Here is a 13,386-nt window from a genome sequence, read left to right on the forward strand (position 1 = left end):
CCAGCCAAAGTGAATTCAGCTGCTGGCTGTCTGTGAGACCAACAGTCCCTCTAGAGCACAATGTAATAACATCATAGATTTACAGAAATTTTAAATTTAAACAAAAGACAGGAAAGTGGCAGCTTGCCTGTCAAAGAGGCCGACGGCCTTCATACTTGCGTTAAGACAAAGGGAAAAAAAGACATCAAGAGCCATGTGCCATCCGTCTCCCTTGCTGCATTGAACGTTATAGGAAAGAGTGGGTATTAATATGAAAGGAACAGACACACAAATAAAAACTCCATACACCTTTCTTAACTGAACAACTGGCCCCCTTTACCTGAATGTTGTGCCGTGGCTCTAGAAGGTATGTGCTGATACTCTCATAATTTTAGAACAATTATACGTTTTCCACATTAATAATATATATTATATTATTAAAAATATCATTAGTTCACATGCTTATTTGATGGTTAATTTAGTTGTGGCCCATTTTAGCTGATTTCCCCCATCAGTCTTTAGTAGGCCTGTAAGTGCTGTTGAATTGACTGAAATGTAAAAAGTAAATTGACTTACATTTGAAAACATTTATCATCAATGGGCTCCCAAGAGAATTTGTTGAGTTGTTGGGTGCTTTGTTTTACAATAAATTACATACAGCACAGTCCCACACAAACGTAGATTAGAACAGACCATTCTAAACCCCAGCAGAGGACATCCCTGGATTAGGTCCAGTGGCACCGCAAACCTGCTCAATCACTTCCATCTCAGATAGGGTTTTAATTATTCTTATTTCTTTTGATTATTTTAATTTCTTCTATGTAAAGCACTCTGAATTACCACTGCTTAGCTTTGCATTTACTGAATGAGCACTGTGCCACTGTTCGTCCGACTGTTTGCACTGTATTTTATTTTCTAAACTGTTTTAATTATTCTTATTTCTTTTATTATTTATGTAATTATTTAAATTGATTATATGTAAAGCACTTTTAATTACCACTGTGTATGAAATGTGCTATATAAATACACTTGCCTTGCCTAGATTATGAGCCAATTTCAGTGAGTAAAAGCGATTAATTGAAAGGATAGGCTCAAAAGAACGGTTCCTTTATCGTCACAAAGCAGACCAATCAGCCACACCTGGAGTCTGGGGATGAGTTCATTAAAACACTTGCACTACCAGCCGGTGACATAGCCAGAGTCCTTCCCAATTTCACAAGCGTTACATACTTTTGTTAAGAGCAGATCGCTTCGTTCTCATAGGCCTACTGACTTGTTCCATTTTCATCTTCTCAAAAAACAAAAACAAAATATGTCAAATCCGTGTCACAGATGCTTATTCCCACAAGAGAGAGAGAAATTGCGTTAAATACTGACAATTACCAGTGCACAGAATAATCTGGAGTGCTGTTCTTTTGCGTGCGGACAGCTGTATGTTTCCTTCCACATCTCTCTTCGATGAAATAGATTGTCCCCGTTTTCGATGGGGACGATGCAAGCGGCCTTATTGTGTGTACAATCACCGCAACGACGATTCGTCTGGCGTGATGACTTCGACAGGTATGATTCATATTTTAAATTAAGGTCTGGAAACTGTAGTATGCACTACACACTGTTGACACATGTGGGCTGCGTTAAGTCATATAGTAGCTGCCCTTTAATTAATCTTTGAATATGTGGTTCTGGTTTACAAACAATATCTATACGATCTGAATTGGTGCTTGTTGACTCGAGAACCGACTCATTGCAATTTAAACTGTTGAAACTCCGTTTCGGTTTGCTTTATCCATGGCTTTATCGTGTGTTTGATAAAGCGAAAGTTGCCTTAAAGGGATCGTTCACCCTAAAATGAAACTGTCATCCCTCAAGTTGTCTCAAACTTGTATGAATTACTTACTTCTGCTGAACACAAAAGAAGATATTTTAAAACATATAAACAAAACAGTTGATGGGGCCCCATTGACTTGAATAGTATGCCAAAAAATACTTTGGAAATGGGGCCCATCAACTGTTCGGTTTCTGACTTTAAAAAAAGATTCACATTTTTGTGTTAAGCCGAAGAAATAAATGCATACAGGTTTGGAACAACTTGAGGATGAGTAAATAATAAATAATTTTTGGGTGAACTATCCCTTTAATAGTGTATTAGCTGTAATGTTAGCTACTTGGTGATGGTTTTATCAACATGGGCAGGAATCAATGTTGTTTTTTAATAACTATTAGACTTGTATTAGTTGTAAATCATGTAATATATACAATAATGTAACTGCATCATCATGCCCAAGAATTGCCGATTCATTTTAACTGGTTCTTAAAAATAACTAAAGAAATTAATGGGATTAACTATAGGCCTATGGTCTACATGCATTCACAGTTGATTCTCACTTCATTTTATTAAACTGGCATTTTGATAAAATTAGCTTTTTTCTCATTTGTTTTCCCCTCTTATTAAAATGTTTTTCTTATTTCCCAACACCTTTGCTCATTGCTCTATCATTACGGCAGAGACAAATGGCTGATTGGTGAACAACTGTGTAACAATTGTGCACTTCAAATCTTTTTTTGTGTGTTTTATGCTCTACTTCACATTTATATCTTGCAGATCCAAAAGTGGCTCTTGCCAATGGAGATTCTCACACCACTGAGGACAATTATGCTTGTCTTGAGGAACTGGAGAGGATCAACAAAGAAATAGAGGCTGTAAGGAGTGAGGTGGAAAAAGAACAAAAAAGACTGTCACAGTATCAGACATCGCAGACCCTCACACAGACAGATAATGCAGGTCTTCGCTCTGAGAAATATTTAAGAACCACCAACAATCAGGCTAAAGACCAGAATGGAAACCATTTGAAATACAAAAAGCCTGTTTCCTCAAACAGTGGTTGTAAGTATGTGGTTGATCGTGCCAGACCTAAGACTGATCTGGAATATGACCCTTGTTCAAATTTCTCTGCAGACTTGCTATCCAGCAGCTCGGTAGACTGTAAGTTAAAGTCAACTGATAAAGTGGATATTGAACATTGCCTGAAGAATGACCGAACAGGAAAAAATGTTCAGCATATGTCCTCTCATTTTGACAACTCTGATGATGAAGGTACCTTGGTCATTGATATTCCACCATCAAATAATCAGGGAAAACGTAGGCCCAAACAGAAAGGCAAGAGTACAATGATTAAACCACTGCATTCACTTGAGGGGAATTGTGCAGCTAATAATGGCCAAACAAAACCCAGGCAGCACAAAGAAAAGGTTTCTTCTGATGGAATTCCAAGTCATGAAATTAAACATATTGTGAGTGACCAGGAGAAAGAAAGGACCTCAGTGAAACCTGTGATAACTCAGGAACAAGAGTCTTCTGAGGGGGAACTTGTCATCGATGTGTCACCTATTGAAGATGAACACAAGCTATCAAAGCAGTGTGGAATTATAACCAAGGAACTACTTGACTCACCCAAATTATGTCCTATTAGCGATGCCCCAGCTGAGGGTGGTAATGAGGCTAATGAAGGGCCCTTAAATAAACGGGTAACAATTGCAAAGCACTCTGTAAATGAAACCAAACCTTTTCTGGAGGATCTAAGAGAAGAACCTGTGACTGAACTAATTAACTTCACAAATCTCAAAATGGAAGCTTTTGTTACACAAAAAGAGCAAAACGTCCTGGATGACATTTCCACGTGTCTAGACAATCTGAGAAATGAGAGTGAGCGGATCAAATGCATTCAAGATGTTCCGATTTTTCCTGTTAGTTCAGTTTATGGAGATGAAGATTTTTCCTCACATTCTCCTGCGAGTCTAGGACAAAATGCAACTTTTAGGGCAGAACCACAAATCGACTGCATCTCAACTTATACTCAAAAGTCAGAAATTGTATCTTCTAAGATCCTCTCCCAAGAGCAAGCACAGCAGCGGTACTTCCCCATGGTCTCGTCTCAGTCCTTTCCTTCATCCTTACATAAGGTAGAAGAGCATGGATGCGGTACACTCACTCAAAGCCTGGCTGAAACATCTTGGCCAACTATTCAAAAAAGTCCCGTCAATACATTTGCTCAGAACATACCTACATATGTTTCAGAGATTGACACCAGAACTCTTTCAGCACCATCAACTAGTCAACTCAACCTGAAAACAAATGTGGCCTTTGAAAGATTTCCTACATCAGATGCATCATTCCCTGTTCCCTGTGACATGCCTCTTCTTCCACAGACCTTTGCATCTGCAGCGATGACGGGAAGTAATAATGAAGCCGTTGTAGTTGACTCTAGTTCTGATGAGGAGCTCAGGTATTCAGACCTAGATCTTTCAGAAACTGACCCAATGGAAGAGTGCTACAGAATCTTCATGGAAGCCAACCAAAATGAAGCTCCTGCTGTTCAATGTGATCCATCTGTAAGTAAATTCATCCAATATGTAATTTTGTATTTAGATCTACTGACGCGTGACCATATGCATTACTGTTTTAAAGTTTGGGATCATAACAAAGTATCTTATGCTTACCAAAGCTGCATATGTTTGATAAATTATACAATAAAAAAGTATATTGTGAAAATGCAGTATATTATGAAAAATTATTACAACTTTAAATAACAATTTATTCCTGTAATTGCAAAGGTAAATTATCTCCAGTCGTTAGTGCTACATTATCCTTTAAGAAACATTTATTATCATCAGTGTTGAAAAAAATGTGCTGCTTTATATTCAAAGAATCCAGAAAAATATTAAGTTCAAACGAACAGCATTTATTTCAAATGTAAATCTTATGTAACGTTGTAAATGTCATTTTGATCAATTGAATGCATCCTTGCCGAATAAAAGTATTAATTTTCTTTAAAAAAAAGAAATGAAAATCTTACTGACACCAAACCTTTGAGCAGTAGTGTACACACCTCATGTTTTTTTTAGGAAGAAGTATTAGAGAGCCAAGAAACTGAGATAAAGTCCAATCCAACAGCTGTGCTGAAGAGAAGGGTGGCACATGTGGCGAGGTTTGAGGTATGAGATGATTTATCCTCTTATTTTTAATATGAAAGTACATATTGTATTCCTTTGAAAACATTTACTTAATTTAACAAATGAATATTCCATCAGTAATTATTTGCTCTCCAAAGTAGTTCCAAACCAGTGTTATTTCTTCTTCTTTTGATGAACAAATAATGACTGAAGTTTAATTCAGAGTTCAACAAAGGTGTTTTCTGACTTCATCAATCCTCTTTATTCAACAGCCATCAACTACAAGTACAAGTAAAAGCAAGGCACAGATTATTGTCCCTCTTCGAGAGGGAGGCTCCCATTTGACCGTTCCCTCCAGAACTCAAATATGCCAAAGAAGAGCAGCCATTTTGACTACTGCCATAAAAGGGTGTCAGTCCCAAGTCATAAGTAGTGCTCCAAAAAAAGTTTATATACCCAATGTCATTCATTCAAACACCGTGCAAAACAGTAAGCATCATGTACAGTTTCTTTTATAAGATTGGTTATTCATATTTTAGGGAATTGTCATTAACTTCTGTTTTTTGTTTTTTTAATAGCCTTTAATAGTCTTGGTATCTTTCCGGTTGGTGCTGCTGTACAGCTGGGGACAAATCTGCACTTCATCGTACCTGAAGGAAATTGTGCTTTACCTCTGACACTGATTCCAACCACAATGTCCGTACAACGGACACCTCAGCCTTCCCCATCTGTTCAGTTTTCACAAACTCCACACATTCCACATATTCCACATACTCCACATCCTCCACAACCAGCCAACTACACACCAGCTAAGGTTTGCTTTGCACTTTACTCTACTAGTCTGTCCGTGTTTTTTTTGTAACCCTTTTCTATTGGCTATTTTTCTTTTGTAGTCTATTTGTGGGGTTAAAGTTGGCATGCAATGATATTTAACCATATATGTTTTAATTTACATCAAAAAGATCTGTCACTACTTTTATTTACTTTAAGATGAAGTAATAGGAAATTTCATGAATTTTGTAGGCAATGGGCATCAAAAGAAAGGCAAAAGTACATCACGAGGTTGGGGCAAAGGTACCACATGATGTCCGTCAACGCTACGTGAACCTCTTTGTGGAGGAGTTGCTGAGATCATCTGTGACGGTGCAAGATGCATTTGAGAAGGTCTGTGTTTGAGAGCTCCAATTTACACTTCTAATTAATTTAATTCTCTGATTTTTTTTTTTTTTTTTTTATGTTTTTCTTTCCCAACATATCTATTTAAATTCTCTAGGCTCTGGCAGAAGAAAAAATTGTTTATGACCGCAGTATCAATAAGCTCAAGTATCTAAGCATAGCCGTCAATGCACTTAAGAGACTTAAAAACCAAAACGTCTTGCCTGCCAAAGGTAGGTTTGGTATATTTATACATGATGTGCTTTTGTTCAAATTACTGCAGCCACTTTTGTTTACTGCACCTATCAGGTCACCCTCCTTATATGTACTTACAGCTCCCAGTGAGAGAGATCAGCATGTGTCTAGAGGCAATGTACCACTAAATACTCAAGCACTTCAGGGATCCGGTAAGAGCTGGCTCTCGTTTCAGGGTCAATCTAGAGTGTTCACCTCTGTCGCTATAATTATTTTATTTATTTATGTATTTATTTATTTCATTATAGGTGTAGTTTATTAAAATGCGCAGTAGGCAGTACTCCATCTTCATATGGTAACGTTTATATGTTGTTATAATTAAAACTAGATTTTTACATTTTCTAAATCCATGCAAAACATGGCTAGTATGCTTCTAGTCGTTGTTAGTAGTAGTGCTGTTGTTAATAATAAAATATTTATGAACACTGGGTCTATATATATATATATTATATATATATACATATATCTGTACACTGCCGTTCAAAAGTTTTGGGGTAAGATTAAATAAAAAAAAAATTCCGATAGAAGTCCCGTATGCACACACACGCATTATGTATTTGTTCAAAAACACCATCAAAAGAGAAATTTAAACTTAACTTTTTTTTTTTTTTTCTGTGAAACTTGGCAGTCATTACTCAAGTCTTCAGTTTCACATGATTTGTTTTTTCTAATATGCTAATTTGGTGCTCAAGTAAAATTTTCTTATTGTCAATGTTGAAAATTGATGCAGGTGATTTGACACTTTATGAGCAACTGAAGGAGCACGTTCTGTCTGAGGACATGTTGCAAGTAAACAACTTCCCTCGTAAACATCAGGATAAAGCTGACTTTGCTATCCAGTATGGAGATACCAAGAAGGGCATAAGCGACCGTGAGTAGACTTTCCAGTCACCGTAGGACTTTATTTTAGTGTTACAATCATGTTTAATTGCAACCAATATTTATTATATTGATGAAGCTATTAGGATTTGAAGCCTTTTAAATAATTAGGAATACAATGGTAACAGCTTTAAAGAGAATCTGCTGTCGATGTGGAGCGACGTTCTCTGTTGACAAAAGTGGAAAGCACACCCGCAGAGAGGAGTGTAACTACCATTATGGAAAAGTCATAGAGAATCGAGGTAAGAATGGCTTAGAATGTCTCTAAAAAATGTTTTTTTATTTTTTTCTATCAATATCTATTCAATATCTAATCTACTCTGTATGTCTTCTCTCATAGTGCCAGGAGGTGTTGAGACGCGCTACAGTTGTTGTGAGAATGCAGTTGGGTCACCTGGATGCCAAGTGTTCAATGTATTGTGATTCAAGAATTATACACATACTCATACAACTACGGCCACTCATATATTCGTGCTTTGTTGGAGGGGCTGAAAACATTTTTCTCTTCACTCCTCTATGCCATGATATTACCTTGAACTGAATTTTAAATGGCAATATTGTAGTGTTTCACCAAACATAATAATCCATTTTATTTCATTTACTAAAGTTCCACTGTATTTTCTAATGTACATGTTTACAGCTTCATGTCCATGATGCAGTAAGTCTTCGGGGCTTTGTTAGCAGTCTCCCTCAATCTTCGGTGGGCAAAACGTGTCCAGGAGTCTTTGCTATTGACACACAAACAGTAAGGGTTATGTATTAATCATAATTCAAATAAAACTAAACAAAAAAGAGCAGAGCGGTACATTAATGTGACCTTTTATTCATTTGAATTTGTGTGTTTTACCAGTGCTACACGACTCAAGGTCTGGAACTAGCAAGAGTGACTGTAGTCAACGGCAGTTTGCAAGTCATCTTTGACTCCTTTGTCAAGCCTGGTAATGATGTCATTGACTATAACACCAGGTGGGATGTTAATTTAATATGTTAATTTGTTTCACTGGAGCGAAACTGTGATATGTTGTAAGACATTACTTTTTATCCTGCGCAGATTCTCAGGCATCAGTGAGGATGACGTGATGGGTACCAGCTCATCTTTGCACGATGTACAAGCAGTGCTTTTGAGCTTTATTAATGCGGACACTATTCTGATTGGCCATGGCTTGGAGAATGACTTAGCTTCTCTCAAAGTGAGTTCTAACGCCATGCTCTCAAGATTTTTGGGCCATTTTTATAACTGGAATTACAATGTAACCTTTCAAAATTATGAACTAGGCATTGGCTTTTATCCAAGTTTTTTAGTTTTAATTGGAGCCTCTTAAGAATTACATTTTGGTTGTTCTGCCATCTTCAGATTATTCACAACAATGTGATTGACACGTCAGTGGTGTTTCCCCATCGTCTGGGTCTGCCACACAAAAGAGAACTTAACAGTCTGACCGCAGACTACATCCGGAGAATTATCCAAGAGAGTGGTATGTTGGCCTGTTAAACAAATTTGTAAGCAATGTCCATGATCACACCTCGCCGAATCAGAAACCGTAGCTTTTTACTGGACTCCAGCTGTATATTGTTTCATGGCACATTATCCAAACACTCAGAAGTAGGGATAGTGTACACAGGGATCATTCAGATGTGTTGATAACTCTTCCATGAAATTGCTGCTGGAGAAGTAATTGAGTCAGTACTGAAGGGAAATTGAGTACACCTACAAACATGACTGGTATATTCAATAGCACATGCTTGCTTGCTTAAAAAGAAAACAAACAAAAAATAAATTTCTCATTTGCCACAGTGGCGGGTCATGATACACGTGAGGATGCCACTGCATGCATGGAGCTCATGCTTTGGAGGGTGAAAGAAGACTCCAAAGTGAAGAGATGGTGACTTTCAATAAAGTTTATTCGTTTTTTTCTTTGTTCATTCAGGCCATGCACCAGTGTATCTGGTGCTTTTGCTTGCATATAAACCCATGTGGAGTGTTGGGTATTCACTGATTATTTTTTGTTTAATTAATATATAAATAGGTATATGATACATTTGTATTTGGCCATAAAACTGTTTTTTTTTTCTTCACACTATTGATTGTATATTTGTAACAATTTATAGGCAAATTAAGTTTTTTTTTGTGGACTTATAATGCACTGTGGGAGTACTGGGAATCTTTAAAATCTGGTAAGATGGAATGAAATTAAAGGCATTGACAAGAAATAACTATTGTTTGATTCTACTTTAATCATATATCCTAAAGTGTTGATTGGCATCCAGGTGTTTTTGTAATCATGTGTAATGGTAATTTCCCCCCATTTGAGCCAATAAGAGTCTGCTGCATATCAGAACCACATGCATCAAATCTAGTTAATCAGATGATGAGAAAGTAAGTGTCTCAGGAAGTCTTTTATTTTTAAAGCTTTTAAAAGTAAGACGTGTACGTTTAATTTCAGTGTTTACATACTTTCTCGTAATATGCAGAGAATTAGTAAAAAAAAAGGGATGGGAAATTCTCTGCCATACATGGGAAACATTGTTGTTTTTGAGATATTGCTGCTGCGTCATGTGCTTCAGCAACTGGACCAGCGCAATGTAACAAGAGCTGTGAGTTTATACAGCCAATAGCAGGTGGGTAGGCGGGGCATAATGTTTTAGAAACTTGTTTAGAAATTCAGTAGACAGTCAGGATTTTTCATTTGGTGAAGCTAGTAGTGGCACACAAATTGTCACACTTGAGTAAGTACATTTTCTTTTTCTTCATTATTCAAATGACTGAGAATTTTGGACTGTCAATCAATTATTTAAAAAAAATCACAACATATCAAAGTACTTTAATCCTTTGCTAGTTTACTTTTACAATCACTAGGACACATTTCTCAATAATTCAGTAACTTTTTCCCCAAAACTCTTCACACGTTGAGCATAACAGCAGATGTGAGCTATGTGGATACTTTTCCATTTCTTTGGCACATATACAGTGACAACATCTTTCAAATGGCGTGAATTCTTTTCTCACTAAGACACAACCACCAACAAAATTATATGTACCCAGGCCAATTAGCATGTTTACATACCGTTTTTTCCAAAAGTTCAAAACTGAATAGCAGTGCCGTTTGCTATATTTCTACAACAATACAATATTGCAAATTAAAAAAAATACACTCAAAACAAATAGATAGGCCTAGCTGAACACCTACTCTGGCGTTAGTCTTTACATTTCATTACGATCTAAACAAAAGGGGATACCTTAGAAATAATTGTGTAATGTAACATACTAAAGTGAATTTTAAACAGTAGAAAGGTGTCATACGTGTGTGGTAAAGAATAATAAATTGTATAATAAGTGATAACGTTTTTTGGGGGGGTGATGACCTTTGCTAGTATTATGAAAGACTGAGCTGATTTTGAGACATGTATAAGTGTTTTGGCAGGTTTGTGAAATTAACTGCTGTGCCAAGATGCCAAATGCGTCTCTATAGCACGCAGTGTGTTTATCGTGCAATTTATACGCGAAAATGAGTTTTTACGTGGATATGATACGCAGTTTTGCGCGTGCATATGATACGCACTTAATTTCGTGATATACACACGCACCCCACACCACTAATCCTACCCAAGCGTATAATACACACGCACCCTACCCCACCCTAAACCCAACCATGTGCTATCCATGCGTATACTATGCACGTAAAAACTCATTTTCGCGTATATATTACACGATAAACACACTGCGTGCTATATAGACGCATTTGGTGAGATCGGGTTGGTCTAGAACTGTGTGAAGAGTTTTTGATGCAGTGAGATTCAGGCAGATGAGCAATGATTGTCAGAGATCAAATTTTCAATGAGGAATAACAAATTTAAAATAAGGAACCAATGAATCAAATAAATATTAAAATTGTACTGCACTGAAAAAAACGAAGTAAAGTTTAGTTAATTTTTCTTTGGCAAGTTTTGGCACAAATATTTTTTTTTAAGTAAATTTCACACGCATATTTTTTTAATTTCACATATGGAATTAAGTAAACTCTACTTAAAGGGATAATTCACCCAAAAATGAAAATTCTGTCATCATTTACTCACCCTTAAGTTGTTTCAAATCTGTATGAGTTTCTTTCTTCTGTTGAACACAAAATAAGATATTTTGAAGAATGTTGAAGAATGCAGAATTTTCATTTTTAAGTTAACTTAAGTTAACTAAGTTAAGTGAAAGTAACAAAGAAAATAAGTAATTTTAACTTGGCCAGTAAAAGGTTGAGTAATTTCTATTTAATTGAAGTTTCCTTTGCAATACATTTCACTCAGACAATATAACATTGAATAAAACCACACTGTTTAAGTGTAAGCTTCTAAAACATCTAAGTAATTAATACAATAGTGATATTATGTGAGACACCAAATCTACATTTCACAAGTCAAGTGTGTGAACGCAGAGACCTCAATATTTGGTAGACAATACACAATGACGTTATCATTTTATGGATCGTTTTTGTGTTTGAATGCGTCATTTTGAGTAGAAAATGTAAATGTGTAAACATAATTATAAATCAAAACACTATCCGCACTAACTTTTGTTGATACCAATTCAGATAATAATTTGCCAGCTCCAATTCGTAATGCCAGTAATAGTAATTTCAAACCTGAAGTGCTGTTAGACCTGGCTTCAGTCTCTGACCCAAAATCAGAATCTCTTTAATTCATTCTGATGGGACTGAACCCTAGAAAAGAACTGAACTGAACAAGGCTACTGCTCTGAATTGACTTTTAAATGGCTCCTGGTGGAGTTTTACCTGCTTGTTTGACTCTTTCCACTCTTTTGACAGGTGTTTGAGGTCCGTGGCTGCAGTGAAAAGCCAGTGTGAGGGCTGGTGAAACAGTGGGCTGACATGCCCGGGAGCAGTGCCAGGGCGCTGTTGGTGCTGCCCGTTTGGGCTCATGCTGTACAAGCTGTGTGAGCGTGGCCCAACTGGCTGCTGGGAATGCCTCTGCGACAGCGCTGGACTACTGTAGCAGCATCCACATGAACACACTACTTTTGGCACAGAGCGAAAGAAACCAGATGCTCACCCTTACAGCCGGGAATGTAGCGGAATCTGTTTGCGTGGAGATTAATGATTAGTTTACGGAATATTTCATATTCATATGAGTATAATCAATGAAATATTTGTATGATTGGATTTATTTTATTCCAGCTTCTAACAAAAAACAAATATATGTTATTATGTTAGGATGATAAACTTATTTGAAAGTATCCATTACCTACAGAGTGGTTCACAGGGGCATAGCATATATTTAAATTTGTATATGTATCTCTCTCCCCCCCCCCCCTCCCCCCCAAAAAAAAATTTGTTTGACAAGGTCTTCCCTCAAAACTGAATTGATGGCTTGCTACCCAGTGTTTTAATTGTATGACAAATGACCATGTGGCACTATGCTAATTGATTGAAGACAGGAATTCAGTTGGGCTAATTGAATGGCACAGGAAAAAATCATTCAATCTAAAGTGTGATACGTTCCTCGAAAACTCACCGAAGGTTAATTAGTTTTTACCTTTAAATCAATAAAATCAATATGAAAGAAAATCCAACCTTAACCTTTTGGTTGTTTCTATTCACATGGTACGCAAAGTGGAAAGATACATTTTAGATGACCTTTTTTGGGGGGTGGCGCGATCCAGCGTTCAGTAAAAGATAATGTATCGAACAGAATGTGTGCAGAATCCTTGACTGTTAACTTTCAGCACAAAGCAACAAAAAATAAGGCAAAATGACCCCCCCCCCCCCCAAATGTATTTACCGCTCACCCCCAAATAAGGCACTGAAACATCAGAAAATTGGTAGCAATTTCAAACATTCCTTATTTGCTGTGAACCCAGCATCCAGCTGCTAGCATGCGGCCTGCTGAGTGGATATGAGATAAACCAGTGTCACAAAGTTAATTGCATTACTTAAAACTGCCGTTATCAACTAGATGGGCAAACTTATGATGGATATGGTCTTTGGACATAATTTTAACATGGTTGGTGTGATCGTAATATAATATTTATTTGATTCTCATTTGTGTAAATAAGCAGAAATTGTTCTCCCCTGTATACAAAGACATGTCTTGCTGTCATGATAGTGTAGTTAAAAAAAAAATCAAATGTGCATTTCAGAAAAAAAGGTGCACTCATCTCCA

The 13,386-nt window shown here is 36.8% G+C and overlaps 1 protein-coding gene across 1 annotated transcript; it reads left to right on the forward strand.

Annotated features, from left to right (window-relative positions):
• The first annotated feature begins 1,128 nt into the window (after positions 1-1,128).
• On the forward strand, positions 1,129-9,660 carry LOC306999926 (uncharacterized protein). The gene is made up of 16 exons (XM_079615038.1): positions 1,129-1,539; positions 2,582-4,368; positions 4,882-4,971; positions 5,202-5,418; positions 5,508-5,743; positions 5,953-6,093; positions 6,203-6,317; positions 6,420-6,491; positions 7,070-7,210; positions 7,347-7,460; positions 7,559-7,632; positions 7,859-7,963; positions 8,069-8,184; positions 8,270-8,408; positions 8,573-8,693; positions 9,014-9,660. Exons 1-16 carry the CDS (start codon positions 1,413-1,415, stop codon positions 9,103-9,105), a joined length of 3,687 nt encoding a protein of 1,228 aa, XP_079471164.1. The 5' UTR covers positions 1,129-1,412; the 3' UTR covers positions 9,106-9,660.
• The last annotated feature ends 3,726 nt before the right edge of the window (positions 9,661-13,386 follow it).

The sequence above is a fragment of the Phoxinus phoxinus genome, assembly GCF_949152265.1.
Source record: "Phoxinus phoxinus genome assembly, chromosome: 6".
Classification (NCBI taxonomy): domain Eukaryota; kingdom Metazoa; phylum Chordata; class Actinopteri; order Cypriniformes; family Leuciscidae; genus Phoxinus; species Phoxinus phoxinus.

Coding starts and splice junctions, on each gene's coding strand:
- LOC306999926 (XM_079615038.1), top strand. CDS start 1,413: ATGTTTCCTTCCACATCTCTCTTCGATGAAATAGATTGTCCCCGTTTT. Junction 4,972..5,201: donor CACATGTGGCGAGGTTTGAG/GTATGAGATGAT, acceptor TTTATTCAACAG/CCATCAACTACAAGTACAAG. Junction 8,185..8,269: donor GTCATTGACTATAACACCAG/GTGGGATGTTAA, acceptor TATCCTGCGCAG/ATTCTCAGGCATCAGTGAGG.